At 45.3% G+C, this 18,232-nt stretch overlaps 1 protein-coding gene across 1 annotated transcript in view; it reads right to left on the bottom strand.

Annotated features, from left to right (window-relative positions):
• Positions 1–18,232, bottom strand: part of dock11 (dedicator of cytokinesis 11) — a 49,008-nt gene that overhangs the window by 24,525 nt on the left and 6,251 nt on the right. The window contains exons 3-22 of the mRNA XM_070930083.1: positions 17,961–18,050; positions 16,981–17,063; positions 16,394–16,460; positions 15,038–15,133; positions 14,485–14,619; positions 13,519–13,702; positions 12,572–12,651; positions 11,533–11,616; positions 10,951–11,091; positions 9,146–9,296; positions 9,012–9,082; positions 5,766–5,888; positions 5,569–5,651; positions 5,146–5,268; positions 4,870–4,946; positions 4,394–4,578; positions 4,202–4,267; positions 1,792–1,884; positions 422–545; positions 107–219 (exon numbers count right to left, since the gene is read on the bottom strand). Of these exons, the coding sequence (XP_070786184.1) occupies positions 107–219; positions 422–545; positions 1,792–1,884; positions 4,202–4,267; positions 4,394–4,578; positions 4,870–4,946; positions 5,146–5,268; positions 5,569–5,651; positions 5,766–5,888; positions 9,012–9,082; positions 9,146–9,296; positions 10,951–11,091; positions 11,533–11,616; positions 12,572–12,651; positions 13,519–13,702; positions 14,485–14,619; positions 15,038–15,133; positions 16,394–16,460; positions 16,981–17,063; positions 17,961–18,050 (2,169 nt within the window). The remainder of the gene's footprint in view (positions 1–106; positions 220–421; positions 546–1,791; positions 1,885–4,201; positions 4,268–4,393; positions 4,579–4,869; positions 4,947–5,145; positions 5,269–5,568; positions 5,652–5,765; positions 5,889–9,011; positions 9,083–9,145; positions 9,297–10,950; positions 11,092–11,532; positions 11,617–12,571; positions 12,652–13,518; positions 13,703–14,484; positions 14,620–15,037; positions 15,134–16,393; positions 16,461–16,980; positions 17,064–17,960; positions 18,051–18,232) is intronic.

The following is an 18,232-nucleotide window of genomic DNA, read 5'->3' as shown; positions in this document are numbered from 1 at the left end:
TGTTTTCTTGATTGAGACATAACATTTGAACATGTCATGTTAGCTGACATGGGGGGGGGCTGTAATGCTCCTCACTGAGTCCTGGCTTAAGGGAACAGGACGGTACCTTCCTGGTGTCCTGACACAGGTATCCAGGAGGCAAGGTGGCTGCTACAGGCAGCTGGAGCTCTACAGACTGCATCCTCCCGTCTTTCAGCAAAGGCATCCAGGAGTAACCCACTGCAACACATGAATGTAGCAGCATCAGGCTTACTGGGCCTCATTTATCAGGATACATAACATATAAAACAGCCTAACATGCTATCATTTAAATACAAATCCTCTTAGCCAGCGATGTGGTTCTCTTTTCTTTTTTAATAATGTTGCATTCAAGTACACATATAAATAGTCACGGCAGAGACAATTTTCCCAGCAGACTCACCCAGTGACTCTACTCCCTCTCTCTTCTTGCCGCCAGCCTTGCTGCTGGACTCGCAGCTGATATGGTAAAAGGTGAAGAGGATGTGGTGTTTCTCATGCACGTGGACCGGAAGCTCAATCTTTACCTGTGCGCAGTGGAGCGGGGCACTGTTTTAGGCTTAATATAGCAACATCATTTCATTCTTTATAACATATATACACATAATCAATTTAAAGTGGGGCAATAACTGTCATTCATTCATCAACGGAGCAACTTTGCCTATCATGTCTTTTATCACTGATATACTGATTAATAACTAAAAAGCATTTGTTTGCATTGTGAATTGCAGTGGTATTCAGCTCTAAGACCCATGGGACACATGTGAGACAGTATCTTTGAATCCTTTAATGACAAAAAGTGAAAAAAAAAAAAAGAAATCTTATCCACCGGGGGCAGCAACGGCAAGCAAATGTATTTTCCCTGAGTCTTGCACATGCTGGTTTTCTGACAGGAAATGACACATGCAGAACTGCAAAACTCATTTTCCACTAATGCGGATCTAGCAACCAACAAATAGCTCAACAATGTCATGAATGAATATCGTGACTCCCCGGTCTATGACACGAGTGCGAATCATTCAGTCAGTGTGTTACATTTTCTCTCTTGGGAAAGTCAGAAACATCCTCAAGTTTGTGACAGCATTTAAGGCTGTCTAAGACTTTCTGAAACGTCAGAATCCTTGGGACATTGATGATAATAATAATAATTACTATTATTATAATAATCTATTTTATATAGTGTAAAAGATAAAAGTTCAAGGCAAAATATGTTAGGATAACGATCATTGTTGTCCTCTCCATGATGTGACAAGAAGCTGAAGCATGTGGAGTTAAATCCCAGTGAGCGTGCCTCTGTGGGTGCATGCAGGTGCATGCGGGGTCTCTTAAGATCCTAATCCGTTTGATACCAGGGCCATATGGACCCCCTCTGCTCTTCCTCTTCCTGGCTTCGCGTGTGTGTAGCGGGCTCTGCGACTGTTTGACCAGTCTAGTGTGAGATCACAGCTCTACCCTGAGACAAGATTTATGGGATTATCTCAGCGCGGACTGAGGAATTTGAGTATTGAACACAGCGACTACCTCTGATTATTATGACGAAGGTGATTATTAAGGTCCTGCAACTTCAGATTGTTTTGTTCGAGTTGAACTGTTGCACTTCTCATTATTTCCTCTTTAATGGCCTGAAAAATGAGCGTCTCCTCAGGTTGTTTCATTTTCTGTTGAAAGTTTTAATCAACAGACGGAATTTGTCACATGCCCGTAAAACTGCTGAGCTAATGTGATGCGAAGTCGGAGTGAAGGAGGTCAGGATAATGAGGAAATCCTTCTCACCTCGTCGTAGAACTCCGGGCTCTGATTGTGGTGCAGGACAGCCGCATAGGTGCTGCTGGTGAAGAGTGAGTCTCCCGGCTTGCTGTAGATGCACTGAAAGGCAAGCAAAGCATGTCGGTCATCCAACTCCAACCCAAACTTCTGATGCCGGGGCACGGCGGCTGAGTAACTGCTCAGACATCTGTGATTACTGACAATATATTTGGAGAAAAGGACGGGGTGAGTGTGAACAAAGAATTCAGAAACCAGAAATCATCAAAAGCATGGCCTCTGACTAGACAAGAAAATGATACACATTTTCAGGCCTTACAAAGCACTGTGTATCTTATCGTAATTAACGTGACCCCACATTGTGATAACATAAATATTCATTTTTCTTTCCACATGGCAACATGGAGCAATGGGCGGAAGCTGTTTCGCGTCAGAGCAGCAGCCACTGTAATGAGAGGTCCGGTGGGAAAAATATAAACCTGTGCAGCGAGGTCAGGCTTGACCAGGTCAGGACATTTTTAATGAGGGGAGAAAAAGAAGAATTCAGACCTGATCTGACGGCTGGTTTGATACTGTAATTAGGACGCTAACAATTGCAGACAGACTCTAATGAACAATAACGAGCAGTGCTGGCCAGAGTTAGGATGGAGCTCTGGGGATGGACTGATTGAAACTGAGACTGATGGAGGGGGGAAAAAGCCGGGGCCTGTGCAGGAGGACTAAAGGAGCCTGGAGGATGGGAGCGGCTCCTGATTCACATTCTCAGCTCAGTCTGGAGGTGGAGGCGGAGGAGGAGGAGGAGGGTGGGGGGGGATTACACAGATTTCAGCAAAGACCTGTTGTTGCAGATCACATGTTGTCCCGATAACCTGAGTCAGGATGAGGGCTGAGGTGAGGATAGATGAGCTGCCTCAGGTCTTATCTGTCAGAGAGGCTGGCCTGTTCATACATGTGCTGTAAAACACGCGGATAAACATTTTCTGCTGGCTGCACTTGGCAGAGCTCATTTGTCAGGAGTTAAAGGTTTGACTGATGATTTTACGATGAAGATAACAGTTTGGAGGCAGCGTAAATCGGTGTACTCCGAGCTTCCGCTGCCTCTGATATGAACCTCCGAGAGGTGTGCCGCCGTCTCCCTGCTCATTGTTTGTAAATAACATCCTGCCTCACTGTACCTCAAGCATAGTTTGAGACCAGACTGTGTGTGTGTGTGTGTGTGTGAGCGATCTACAGCATCTGAGATATAACACGCGTGACTGCATGCTGATCTGTCTGTCTGTCTGGGCCGCCTCAATCAGGAGCATCAAGTGCAAATGTTTTGGCGGTTGCAAGTCTAAAGAATGTTTGTCCTGTTTTCCGCCCCCCCTCCCTCTGGAAGAGTGAAAAGAAAAACAATCCGCGGCGCTTTGATGAGCGTTTCCACCCACAAATATTTGACATGTGTGGCCAGAGAGGAACAGAGAGGAAGAGGAGAGAGAGAGAGAGAGAGAGAAAAAGAGTGACCATTCATTATCTTCTCCTGCCAGCTATAATAACCGGCTTCTGTAAGCTTTTCCTTTCTCCTTTTTCTGGCCCCTCGGCTGCACTCGGACTTCCACTTTGTGGAAAGCAATAAAAAGAAGAGTTCATCATGTCTGAGGCCTCTGCTATTGATCAAATCTCACTTACAACATTCCACAAGTTTTCATGACAGCATTATTGTTTCTGAGACTTTTTGCGCCAGGCTCCTGCTAACCTGTTGAGAATAAAGTGCACGCTTGTTTCATCCCACCAATCATCTGTCCTCTTTTATTCTTCTATCTTCTGCTTTATTTCCTTTGTTCTGTCTAAACTTTATCTGGACTGTATCATCTGACTTTTTCCCCCTTTCACCTGCTTTGGATGAGGTTGTTCCTGTCTTTAAACTAGCTGTTCATACAGTACTTTGCATCTCAGTATTAGGAAAAACTACATGACTCTTCAAGTGTTTGTAGTTATAAAAACATGTGAAACAACAGTATTTCTGTTATTTTTTCTTGTCATTTGACAGACCCCTGTATCTACTGTATGAGGGCCATTGGTACATTACGTAATGTAACATTTACAGAATAAAGTCTTACAAAAGAACTGTAATGTTTTGAGAATAATGTCTTGTACATGTACATGTAGTATTGCAGGTATTCTTTTTCCTAGAAAAAGACTCCCTGTGCTCTAGGCGCTGCTTCAAATCGTGTCCGTTATTGACTCATACATCACGTAAATGGCTCCATTTCATATTCAGTATTTCAACTTTTCTCGAAATATTTCAACTTTATTCTCAGAATTCAGATTCAGATTAGCCCCTAAAACTCTGTCATACTGTATGTGGATCAGGACTAATCCTATGATTGACAAATACAGCAGCGTACATATCACAATATGCACAGTTCATACAGCTCACCTTTAGAGAGGCTGCACCTTCCTCATCTGAGTCTCGGAACTGGATGAAGACGGCAATGTTCCTGGCCTGGCGTGGAGGAAACATGTCAGTCGACGCACACAGCAGAGCAAATTGTTGTTGTTGAAAGATTTTCATCATTGTTTCCCACCATCAAGCACTCTTAAACTCTTAGCTTCAATCCGAGTCACACACCTTGGTGAAGGTCTTCTGGTTGTCGTACTTGAGCTGCAGGGGGCAGACGTAGAGCTGGTTCTTGTAGGTGGTGAAGGGGTAGTTGTACTTGGCCTCCTCGGGGAGAAACTCCTCGATCTCCACCGACACCCGCTCGCAGCCGTCCTCGAAGGGCTTGACGGGAATGTAAGAGGAAGTGACCGTATCTGGGGGGGGGGAGCGCACTACTTTTGTTTTTCTCTAGATAGGATCAGCAGAAGCTAATTGCGACAATGGTGAAACAGTAGGTGCACAAGAGATCACAGCAGGCTCACACAACTCGGCACGGCAGGTTATAATGAATGTGTTTACAATTTAACGACAGCAGCCTCAAGTTTTAATAGTGATTTAATCCAAATATTGTATTTTTTGTTCAGTGAAAAGTGCCGTCGCTTGACTTCGCTGTTACAGAGAGACAAATGTCAGGATACGGGAAGTGTTTACAAATGACAACATACTTGAGAAGTCAGGTGGGACACACTCAATGGTGACATTCAGCTGTCCAGGGATGGTCTGAAGCTTGCTCTTCTCAGGTCTGACGAGGAATAAGAGATTCAGAGTGAGAACAGGGTGAAATCTCCAGGAAGTAAATCCTGGGTCAGCACCAGAGTTGTCACCTATGCTATGCCATTTTAAAACATGGACTTAAAAAGGCCTAAATGTGCTGCGTGAGTGTTTTTGAGCTACAGTAACTAAGCACCGGCTAAAATAGCAGAAGAGTGGTGATGACTCACTTCCTGATGTCGGCCAGCAGCTTGATGATGTCGTCAGTGGAGATTTTGCTGCTGTCCTGGCGGTAGAGAGGAGAAAACTTCCCATCCATGTCCAGGCTGCCCTGAGCATCTTTGAACACCTGCCTGGAAACACGTATTATGATATCTTCTATGCATTCATACTGGGCCGTTCCAAGAGTGCTAAAACCTGGCAATGAGTCAGCATTTTGACACTTCCCTCGTCTCGAAGTCAGTGGGTTTTTTTTTGAATGGGTTTTTGGTCAGATGGCTGAAATAAGGTCTGTGGATAACACAAGCTTGAGCGATTTAATACGTACATAAAATAACTTCTGCTAACTTCCCGGTTGGCCTACAAAAACGCGTCATCCCTGCAGCACTCTATGCTGGGTAATATTTTGGACTCATGGATTATTCCTGTCTTACTTGGCAGCCCAGGCAAATGGCATCCTGTACTGGCCCAAGCGTTGGCATGTCTGCTTGGCAGCTTTGAGGACCTTCTGAGCAGTCTGCAGAGAAGACAAACAGAAAAAAAACAAGCTCAATAATACGGGCGAGAGAAGGAAAACACAGAGCTGCTTTCGTCACGTGTATGCCTTTAAATGAGGTGAAAAGTGGCGGACCTTGTTGATGTCCGAGGTCTTGATGTACGGCTCGGCGCAGTGTGTGATGCCGTTCTGTAACACCTTCTCCACGCGAGCCACCAGGAAGATATCTGCATGGGGGTTGGTCACTGAAAAGATGCCCTGCAGGGGGGAGGGAGAAATGGCGTGAGGAGGCTAATTAGAGTAGGGGACATAGTTCACAACAAGATCTGTGCTTGTCATGTGTATTGGCAGACTGTGAATGTCCTTCCCTAAAACCTTCCCTCTGGGATTTTTCAATTGGGAATATGAAGAGGGGAGAGGATCACTTGACAGATCCACGGATCTGAAGAGAAACTACTTCATCCAAACTGCCGGGTGCTCCAACAAATAGGCAATCACCAGCAATTCAAACTTGAAATGTCTTAAATTCGCCCGCTGCTCCTCTACACGGCAAGCGCAGGGGAAGTGGCTGCTGTCAGCTGAAGCTATGCAGGAAAACCACACGGGGCTCACATCTATTTTTGGCGTGGCGAGATGGGGCTGTCTTTGAGCTTGCAGTGTCAGTTCGCACAAACAACCTCAAGGGGAGAGAAATTACATTCGGACATAACCACGCTAGCTGATACACACGTACAAATAGAGAACCTCCATGGAGGCTTCTGGGCACAGAAACAAAAATCTAGACAGAAGCAGCAGGAAGTCATTTTGGAAACCATAAAAGTTCCAGCACAAGCAATGAAACTGAGTGACACCACCTAAGGGAGCAGTTGCACTATCGAAGATGCAGCTTTAAATCAAATTACATGTAGACTTCACAAAGAGCACTTAGAAGAGACTAGCACGGTGCCAATCAGTCAGTCACACACACACACACACACACACACACTCCCTGGTTGCACTCCAAGCCGTAACCCTGCCCGTCCTCTCCCATCTGCCCTGATCTTCACAGTTTTAACACAACCACACACACACACACACACACATACATACACACACACACACACACACACACACACACACACACACACACAGCCTCTTCTGGTTTCAATCTTTCACATCATGATTTGTTGCTCATAACCCACTGCCATACATTTTGCACAACGTGGGGGGAAAAAGAAAAACCCGCCATTATACTTCCAAGAACAGCTCGCAAACAGTGTCACAGCTCCTTTTTTGTAAACACGCTGCTCCTGGTTTGTTGCTGGGAGAAAAACCTCCTCAATACTCCTTATAGGAGACAAATGTATTAGATCGGTGAATTATGTAATGAACTGGAACAGAGGCTGCGGCTTCCCCCCAGAGCTGCTGATGCAGCAGACAGATATAAGAAGCGGAGGCTCTGTCCTTGGACCACACCCAAGGCACCTAAATTAAACTGTGGTCTGCCGAGCTATAATAGCACACTAATCACAGAGGTAGAGCCTGCTCTGTTTGTATGCATGTGTTTGTGTGTGTGTATGACGTGTGTTCTGCTGGTGTAGAACACAGATGTCGGCTGGCAGAACGTGACACTAACTCCACGAATTAGACATACGGCAGCTTTTATTTTATGCCTGACTCTGCCCTATTCGTCTTCTCACCTTTAGGTAGTTTCTGTTTTCAGTGTGTTGCTGTGACAGCCCCGTCGTGTCTCTTGTCATGGAAATGGAAAGTGAGTATCTGAGCACGTTTTGTAACCTAGCTGCAGCAAATTTACAACAGGCACCACTCTTGCTGAGTGACTTAATCAACATTAATGGGCCAAGCAGCCAGAGGTGAGGAACAGACTGTGTGTGTGTGTGTGTGTGTGTGTGTGTGGGGGGGGGGGGGTGCGCTGATCTCACAGCACCTGCAGGGGCTTGCACAAGGCCTGAGCCAAGAGTAACAATCACACATGGGCATTATTCTTTCCTAAATAAACTCTCGACTTAAAATACAGCAAAGAGAAGGGACAAGACGTAAAGCCTAACTCATCATGAAAACTGGCAAACCAAAGGGGATTCTTAGATCGCTTGCAAATGCTGGCTGAATGAGCTAAACTGGGTCTCATGTGGATCCCTTCAAAGTCTTTAAGGGCTGGACACGGACCAAGCATTGTCTGGAGACACGCTCGCCATCTGGAAATGCTGGCATGAAAAATCGAAAAGCACAGCGCTTTGATTAAAAGGGAGAAATCGATATAATAAAACACTGTTATTGCGTATTTGGATGAAGAGCTCCGTCACTCAGTCATCACAAAGTCAGGAGAGTCTTAAGAGGAGGGCAGCTCGTCCCACCCAGGCCAGCTGCAGCCAGCATGGGAATGCTGAGCGGTGTTACAGAAATAAATGACAATTCAGCAGTCTGTCGCCTCACTGAGCAGAGGAAGGACTTTTTCAAACTCAGGCAGGACTGAGGACGGCATCTAACCCCACCCTGATGAGGCGTGGAAAATGTAATAATGCTCCACTGGTGATGGTGATCCATTTTAAATCCCAAAAGTGTCTTTTTAGACTACTTTTACTTCGTGTATTTCTTTTCCTTTCGAACATCTTCACCTCTAACTGTCTGATTCTTCTGTTATAAAGTACCTTAAGCTGCACAGTCTGAGCCAACTACAAGGAACACACTCAGATTAACAGCTACAAAGACACCGAGAAAGAGCAAACCACAGTCTGATAGTGCTCATTTTCAGATGCTTCCTCATGAGGCCTAATTGCCATGAAAAAAAAAAAAATCAAGAATCACTTTCACATCAGTGAAACCCACATCAGCAAAACCTCTACCCCGACAGGATGACAGGGCAGCCAAAACTCTGTCTAATAAGCTACAGCACCAGAGTCCATATGACTTTTGCTTGCAATAAACATAGCAGCATAAACCTAATCCCAATCCCAGAAATATAACTCAAAGCAAACCCCAGAAAACGCTTTTAGCTCGACGTTTAAATCGTCTCGTGCTCATCTTCACTTTTACAATCTTGATTTGATCAACTCTGCCTTTATCCCATCAAATGCGCTACCTGTTTTAGTCTTGGTATGTTTCTATCTTCTGCAGTCTTATTTGAAGTGTTGATAAACGAGCTTTTACTGGCGTCATGAATATAAATGATTAATTACGTCAATTAGATTCTGTTCCTTTTTTCAGAGGACACTGATGTCGAAATATGTTTCACAAAAAAGAGGGAACACTGCGTTCCTCCCCCCTTGTGTCAATGATGATTCAGGTTTCGCACCCACTTCTGACGGGCTGTTCACTGCCAGTGAGTCAGGTGAAGTCATTTCCTCAAACCAAACAGCTATCAAAGAACAGTCAAGTTTCTACCTGCGTAGGGAAGCGCAGCAGAGCCTCCGACACCCTCTGAAGAACAGGAAGGCTGTTCCCTTTCCCCGAGTCTCCGTTCACCATGGCCCCACCTCCCCCTCCTCCCTCCCCGACTCCTCCTCTTCCTCCTCCACCCTCCGAGTCCGACGAAGGAGAGAGCTGGCCCGAGGTGTCGGTCAGCATCTCCCTGACGCAGGGCGGGTTGAGGTCAACGTGGAAGTCGGCCGAGATTTTGCAGCTCTTGGAGACGTCGAAGAGAGCGAGGCTGATGAAGAATGGTTCCACCTGGGGTTCAGCACAGAGATGGTTGAGGGCTTTTCACACATGAACACATCAGCCAAGGTTTATTATAGCCCTGGATTCATTCACTGTATATCACATTTCACACTAGCTATACTTTGCTTAATCCCGCCATTAAGAATTCACCCCAACTACAACCACAAATATTGGGACTATTCATTGGATGAGCCCACGTTAACAAGCTCATTGCATATATGCTGGGGGATCCAGAATGATGATGTTAAACCTATAACGTCTGACACTTGTTCTTACATTGTTCTTTCAAGACTAGCACAACAAAGGCAGTGTTAACTCTTAACCTAATACTAGTGCGAAATCTTACAAGTTGGAGCTAATGTTTGGATGCATTAACTTGTTTTAGTGTGGGGTTTATTAAATATACAAATGTGTATGTAATATTGTGACGGAAAGACAAAGAAATGCAGAACATTTTTAATTCTCCACCTCCAATATGACACCTCAAGGGTCAAGTCTTATAAAACCTGCCTCAGCCTGCATTAAGAAGCTGGCAAACCACCTGAAACATTACAATTAGTATGAATTTCATTGAAGATTTTTCCATTTTTAGAAACTTTTGTCTGACAGTAAATTGAGCCTAAATATGTAAGAATAAATATTATATGAACATCATTGACTTTCTGTATATCAGACTAATAAACATCAATGAATCCCTAGTTTGGAAGCAAATGTTGGCTCCAGAGTAGCGTCGCCCACAACGACTAAGTGCACTTATGCCAGGACGGATGGTTCCTGCATGGTGGACAAGCCTCGCTCCGTCCAATAAACACTAAACCTATCAGAGACTGTGGAAGGGAAGGAGGGAAGGAAGAAGGGGAGGGAAAGAGGAGAGTGTGCTGCTTCCAAACCACAAATATGAGTCAGTTCAATTCTCCTCGCAGCCCCCTCTAATGCAGCACAAGGAGGAGGTCTAACTCAATGTTTTATGACTACAGCAATCCACTCTGACGAAAGGCGGTGCTCATGCTTGCTCCAAACTGCTGCCTCATGCTACCAGGAGCACTGAAAACACATTGAAGACATTTCTTGCATAAGCCCTTGTTTATTTGGAGCAGCACACTTTAAAGCTTTTCTAGCTTAGAATAAAACAAATGAAGACACTGCAGCAACGCCAGTGTGTGGAATTGCTCGATACTTTGTTTTCAAAGTGATTTTATCACAAAATAAACGAGATATCTGGTTGTTGGCGTTGTCCTCTTTTGGCCTGGTTCCTTCCATTGCTTCCAGACGGGCCAACATGAATTATGAAGGTGTATTATCTGGGGCAGCACTGCAGAGGGCGAGGATGGTGGAAGTAAGTTGTGTGGTGTGGAAAACTGTGTGTTGTGGTTAGATATGCTTAAGTGCATACAGACAAAATTCAAAGATTTAGTTTTAAGATGAAAAAGGTCACTAGGTTTAATCTCTAAATTAAACATATTAAATTTGAAGTATTTACTTATATTGTTTTGCTCTTTCTTCTTATATTTAATTCTTATGTTCTTGAGTTTTCTTCGGTCATCTTTTTGACTATGAAAAGTTTTATCATTAGCAGCAGTACATGGGGAAGCATAGAAAGTAGCAGGGGTAGTAGTGGAGTCATAAAAGCAGAATACATAATGAGTCAGAGGTGATGACATACGTTGGTGAGGACGCCGTCACCCTTCTCGCTAACGCAGCCCTGGAGACTGAAGGTCAGGTCGTGGCAGCTGACAACGACGCGGCGGCCAAAGCGCTCCTCAAATGGCTTCACGTCTGGCTCGATGCCTGAGAAGTCCAGCCTCTGGATATCAGAATCAGAATCAGAATCAGAATCAGAAACTGTTTATTGCCAAGTAACATACATTACAAGGAATTTGCTGTGGTCTGAAGGTGCTATTGTTTTGATAACAAATAAGTAGAATATAAAAGCTAAAATAAGAATAAGAATAAAAATAAAAATAAAAAAAAAAATAAGATAAGATAAATAACAACAGTGCAGTGACCAGAATAAAGTAAATATTGGACAGGAGGGAGGCAGGAGGCGGGGGGGGGGGGGGGTGGGCATGAAGGCAGGAGATAAAACAACAAGGAGGGAAAGATTGATCCGGTGCAGAGGAGGAAGAAGAAGTAGAAGGAAGTGGTGGAAAGGGGAGGAGGAGAGATCAAATAGTCGGGATCAATAGTGGAATAAATAAAACATAGGACCAACTAAGCGTAGTGAGAAGCATCTTCGCAGACATACCTGGGTCTCAGGATCCAGGGAGAACAGCTTTTGTCTGCCTTCATTCCTGTTCATCTTATTGAGCTGGTCTGTCTCCCTGGCGTACTGCAGACACACACAGAGTGGAAGAATGTACTGTACGCGGCATGAAATGAAATGACAGCATTTTACCCTGCACTCGAGGGTATTCTTGCAAGTTCAATTGTATGCTACCCTTTAGTTTAAAATGTATTTATTGGGCTGATGTTTGCTTCTTTATATAAACACATTTTAAGCTCTACTGTAGAAACACAGGGCCATGTTTCTTATCATTGTTTGAGATGTTTTTGTTCTTTTCATCCACTGAAAAGACAGTGAAGAGTTGGGTAGTTTCAGAGAAACGGGACAATAGAAACTGGTTTCAAAACAAAAGCAGTATCTCACACAATAATGGGCCCAGACAGCTGAGGCGTCTCTTAGACAGACACAGAGTAGGACAGGGAAGAAGACAAGCAGTCAACAGAGCCAGACAGAAGGAATAAAGAAGAGAATTTACTGGAGACAAACAAATCGAAGCCTCGGGCCACGGCAAGAGCCCTAAATCCACCTCCTTCCCCGCCTCCCCCTCACCTTGCTTCTGCTCTCGCTGTGACCAGCCTGCAGACAAACTCAAGTGATCTTTTAGCGTGGAGAGGGGAAGAGCTGTGCTGGAGTGGCCCACAGCAAACCGAGAGAAGCAGCAGCAACAGAGCACAGAGGGCTTTGTTGTCTAGTGTGTGCAGCTCTGGGTTTACAGACATATTAAAAAACGGCACGGCCTCGGTGGAATAAACACCGCTGTTCTCTGGCTTAGAAAAATGGACTCAAACAAAGAGAGTCCAAGCGAAGAGCTGCTCTCCTACGGCTCTTGAAATTCTTCGGTTATATTTATATCATTACTATTATATTTATTCCATTTCATTACTATCATCTGCACTAACTGGGGAAAAAAAGAAGAAATCCTACAAGTAAATAACAATTACATTAATAAACCAGACAACTACCATTTCAAATACAAAACGCAAAATGTTTCTGTATATACCTTCATAAGTTCAGGGTGTAAGCTCCTCCCCAGGCTCTCCAGCAGGCTCTCACCTTTACCTTGGCTGGAAGTGTCGTCATCTGATTGGGCAAGGCAGTGATAACGCATTAATCAAAAAGTAAATCGGAGTGCACAGCAAATCACACTCTGGCAAATCAGGTCCAATAAAGCTCTGCTCTCATAATGTTCCCCTAATGGCTCCCCTATGTGGCTGTCTGCAAGTTGTTGTTTCCCAGATGGACAAACTCACATCTCACAGTCTACTGGCTGAATTAAAAAGAGGCCCCTCACTATTCTGCTGACTCCCAGGCGACAGATGATGGGCCGAGTGAACCCTCCATCTTTTTGCATCACCTCCTAGTCGCTAGTCAGCGTCTTGGAGATTCGTGACCAAGCCAGGGCCTATCAGGTTTCACTATTCACATTCTGCAGAGAGTATATTATTATATAAGAAAAGATGCTGTGGCAAGACATACGCCAACTGCATGAAGCTACTGGCGCTCTTCCACAGCTCAGAACAAGTTCAACAATTCGCCATAACCGCCCCCCCTTCAGATTCCTGAGCTTTGGTCCACTTGTACCTGCACAGCTAAACATCTATTACAGGAATTTACGGCTGATGCGCAAGCATATCTCTCTACTGGCAGCAGCTATAGGTGTAGTGTGAGCCTATTTAGTGCTTATGTAACACTGTAATATGGAAGCCATTAAAATGTCATGACACGGGGCTCAGACTTAAATTCAGGGGCATTTTGGACTCCCTCCGCTGCTAGGGAGAGGGATTACTGTAACCCTGGCCACCACGAAAAAACAGGCTCAGAGGTTATGTTCATACAGGCTATTATTATCATCATAGCTAAATGCACCACGACTGTGCAGCAACTAAAAGATGGTGTGGGCATGTGCATTTCCCCAGTATGTTCAGATGTAGGTACGGTATAGCTCACCCAGGGCACAGTCCAGTGTCTCCATACCATTCCTCCTGTCCTGGCTGGCCTCAGTGCTGCTCTGCAGAGCCTGTTTCAGCGTGGCCACCCACTCCTCCATCTCTGCTTCGCTGTCTGCAGCCAGGAAGTGACTGTAGCGGTCTTGCATCTTCAGCTCGAAGCCATTACGCCGCATCTTAGGGCTCTGGGGGGAGGGGTGAATGATTGTATTTTATATACTTAAAAATGTTGTTTTATCCTCTTCCCCAAACAAAAACACAAACACGGTATAAAAGATCATCCTATATTCTGGTAAAAAGAGGAGTGCTACAGTTTGGGATAATAGAATTTAGCCAGTGTATGTTAACAATGAGCTTTTTGCTTGCACAGGGCTTCAGATGTCCTTACACTGGATCATTTTCCTATGAAAGTAACCTAAACGCCGCTGTCTTTCCGGTGCAAAACATGCTTTACACGTCAAACACACCACACTCCAGGAGCTTCCACATTAAACCCACTAACTGCAATGAGTCTCCTCCCTCTCCCCATTCGTCTTCCGAACGCGTTCATCAAACGGAAAGCTTCCCGGCAGCCTCTCTCCGGTCGGTGCGGACCTGAATGAGGTACCAGCCTGCGCCATGAGCCAACAGCGACGGCAGCCCCTCGTAATCTGCTAGAGCCGGACTTTTTCTGCCCAAGTCAATGGAATGCAGTAAATCCATCCAATCAAAGCGGCTAAAAGCCCCTGGAGCGTGGCAAGAATAGGAAACACACTGACTTTCACGAGGGTGCGATCTTGTGCCAAGACTGGAAGACTCATAAGTAGGCACAGAGCGAGAAACACCAAAAGGGGTTCAATTAAACAAACAGCATGACATAATGAAAGCTTAAGAGTTGGTCAAGCTGCTGCTGCTACTACTCTTATTGCAGTATTCTCAACGTACAGTGCCTTTGGGTGTCTCTTGGATATTTTCCAGCCCTGTGTACCTGAACAACGTCTATGCAGGAGTCCAGGTAGATGGATCCTTTGGTTTCCTTGCAGTTCTTCTCGTCCTTGTAGGAGTTGAGGATGTAGGAGCCGTCCGGGAGCTGAGACAAGTAGAAGTACCTCCGTTTGAACACCTGCAATTGAGAGAGCCATGTCAGGGAGATTCATATCTAACAGATTCTAAAAAAAACTCATCTCAACAGAGCAACGCAGCATGAAAAAATGACTTCTAAACACATTTGTTATTGCCTCTTTCCTTTTTTCCAACACTGCTTTTACTGCATTTACTGTTAGTTTCATGGTACTCTTTTGCTTTATCTGATTCACAAAGCAGATGCTTATGTAGCTGTAGACAATGGTGTAAAAAGTCTTGATTATAATACATATAGTGCTGTATGATGGGACAGAATAATGCAGATGATAGAGAATTGTGTAGTGGGCTGCCATGTCTCCCTAGTCCTGCCGCGAACCCGATGTTTTGCTGCTGTTGTTTCATTTGTTGCTGCCGTGTTGTACGAGTAACAGACTCGCACAGGCCTGGCGGTGACTCACCCTCATGGAGACAGACAGGCTGCTGTTGATGTTGGCTTTCTGGAGCCAGCCCTGCTTCATGATGCCTCCCCTCTGGGAGCAGAGCGATGCTGAGTCCTGACAGGCGCAAACACAAACACTGGGAATCAATCGGGGCCGACTCTCTAATGCAGGTTCATTCTAGGTTAACGGTTCTAACGTATTAAGCGCCACAATATTGACTGGACTTGCAGAGAGTATACAGCCTCAACAGCTTAACGGCATTGACATTGTTGACAATATTTAGCGCCACATCTAGCAGGGTTGGAGAGAAATGTTCACTAACCACAGCTGCAGTATGCTAACATGGTTCCGTCAGGGAAACATGGGGCTGTTCATCAGCACCGCAGAAAACACAAACATTCATCACGACAATGGTCTCTTAGTGAACACGAACACACACACACACACACGAACACACACGAGAGACGTGCATCCGGCCACTTGGAGGGCCTAATTAACTTAATGTAAGCCTGGACCATGACGCGCATATCATGACACTGAGTGAAAAGGGTTGAGGTGTGTGTGCACAACTGAGATGAGCCTAATCATATTGAAGTGGCATTTTGTCCTCTGAGCATCACCCCCCCACCCCCCCCCCCCCCCACCCATCTCTCTCCAGCTTTGTCCTGTATTCCAATTGGCTGGTTGTTCTTCTCCCACAGCCTTCTTCCCTCAGATGTACAGCAATCGAGAGCGGCCCACCACCACGCATACACACCTCGCCACGCCCTACCTCATATCATACACTTAACACGGTCACCTAATGCCTAATTGTCTCTGACTGCATTATTATTGATGTATTGTATGGCCCTGTGGATGGATTCTATAAAGGTTATAGAAAGGACATAGAAAAGCTAGTGTATTATGCACGTGTGTTCTCAAATATTGTCGCTACTAGACTGCAGAGACCCGAAATGATAAAGCAGAGGTCATGTAACAGCGTCAGCATTTAAGTTCCTTCAATTTCTCTGCGTTTATCTGCATCCGGCCTGGCTGGAGGATGATCAATGAGGGCTATTTATAGTATAAGGCTGCTGGTTTCACTGCCCCGCACTCGTGTCTCTAAGGGGGTCACACTGCTGGGTGGACGGGGGGAATCTTCCAGCACGATGCTTCTGTTTTCGGGATACTGAGGCATGCCCAACGAACGAATTTGTGTCTTATCTCCGTGATTCAAAAAATGATTGAAAGGGATCATTTTCATTTCCGAGCGCAGTTGAAAGCGCGTCACTAAAGGCCGTGCATGTGTGCGTGGGGCAATCTGTCCATAAAGGCCCCCAGTGAGTCAATAGCAGACCACTCACCCTTACTGCAGTGATCATTGTCTCTACCCACCTCGTCTTTGGCGTCTTCATCGATCTCAAACACGTGAGCTGGCAGCTTGTCTGTCTTCAGGCCTTTGCTTTGAAAAGACAGTGAGAGAAGGTCAGCAGTCTTCGATAAATCACCCCTCCCCCTTCCTATTGTGTTTTCCCTGTGGTGAGGTCTGCTGTCGCTCCACGTCTCTATATAAAGCATGCAACAAATCACTGCCTGGTCTACACATCTTGCACTGTCTCCCTTTGCATTACAGTTGTTTGTTTTTTTTCCTTTTGAGGGTATTTGGAGAATGTGTGTCAACTTGCAGTGATACGCTTTATCACCATTTAAAATATGAATTCGTAACATCTGGGCTGCACCTGCTGCGGTGCAGAGAAAAATCTGGCTGCACCAGAGCCGCATTAATATACGGGATCGGTGATTTGTTGCATGCCGTCATCCAGCAGACCCACGCGAGCGGACCTAATCTCTTCTTGTACACGTTACATATATTTGGCAGTAAAGAAGTCTGATGTTGTTTTTGCACAGACTCTGAGCCCCAACCTCTCCACACATCCAAACTGCATTTCTAAACGCTTATTTTTCCTCCTTCTCATCCTTACCTCGGCAACATGCGGAAGTCACCAGTGTAAGCCTCGTATTTGTAGTTGATTACATGCCAGTCGGTGTTGTACATCTTGATGCACTGCCAAACAGGTCAACACAGAGAGCTGGATTAGGGGCAGCAGATATAACTCAAATATAACAAGCATGTTATGCCAGCAGAGTGACCAAACCAAGCGCACAGTTCTTTCCTCTGACTGTGACTCATGGAGGAGGGCAGGGTGTCGCTTCCCTATTTTTTTGTGTTGGGGGCGGGGGGGGGGGGTCCAGCTCCGAGTCATTCGTTTATGAAATGCAAAGTAGCGGAAGAAAATCTTTACCCCTTCCGTGGTTTCTATTTGGTATCACTTTTCATTGCACATATTGCTTCTTTTTTTTTTAATCCGCTGTGAAAGTGCAGAGGCACACACTCTCAATTAAGTCAGCTGAAGGGGTCTTTGTTCAAGAGATGCTGACTAAGCCCGGACCTGCTTTAACAACCCTTATGACAGTTGTTTCCATGCTGTATCGTATGGTCATGTGAGCTGGCCGAGGAACACAGACTTGGAGCGCTGGCAGAGCAGCGGAGTGTGTCCACATCATGCCAGAGGAGTCTGCTTTTCATTGCTAATACAATATATCACCGCCACGGCGTGTGTTTACTGCCGGCCTGCGCATTCTGTGGTTCTTTATGAGCTTCAAGTGGCCACTTAAGGCTGAATGTCATGTGAACGCTGGTGTGAAGTCAACAAGAAAGCATCTTTTATTGTTTGTCAAGAGTTGAATTGAAAGTTTACTGAGCAGATTCTAATGAAGGAAGTAAGAGTTATATTACTGAGAAGATTTCACACCAACTCTGAACCATCAGTTTGTTTGTTTTTTCGCTCCAAAACCTCCTCTTTTATTTTTAGCAAGGAGTAGTAGACATCATTGCTCCAAATGTGCTGTTAGACACAAACCGGGCCAAGTCATACACATGGGGACTGCCGGGTTATAGCACCTCTTTGGCGAACAGACTCCTGGCCTCCCGCTCAGCGTTCTGAGGCACCGAGGGAACGACAGTCCTCCTCTGCCGGGAGATCTGGGACTCCTGCACGCACACACACACACACACGCACACACACACACACAGTCAGACACACAAGAGCAAAACATATACACATATACATGCAATGTTGGTAATGACAGTTCCTTATCTTTGCATCAAATAGTAGCACAGCAGGAAACCACAAACAACAGGCAAAGAGAATGATGAGTGTCAACAGATTGTCT

Source organism: Enoplosus armatus, chromosome 23, assembly GCF_043641665.1.
Source record: "Enoplosus armatus isolate fEnoArm2 chromosome 23, fEnoArm2.hap1, whole genome shotgun sequence".
In the NCBI taxonomy this organism is placed as follows: Eukaryota; Metazoa; Chordata; class Actinopteri; order Centrarchiformes; family Enoplosidae; genus Enoplosus; species Enoplosus armatus.
Note: the sequence above shows the minus strand (reverse complement) of the source record. Positions and strands in the feature narration are given on the sequence as shown.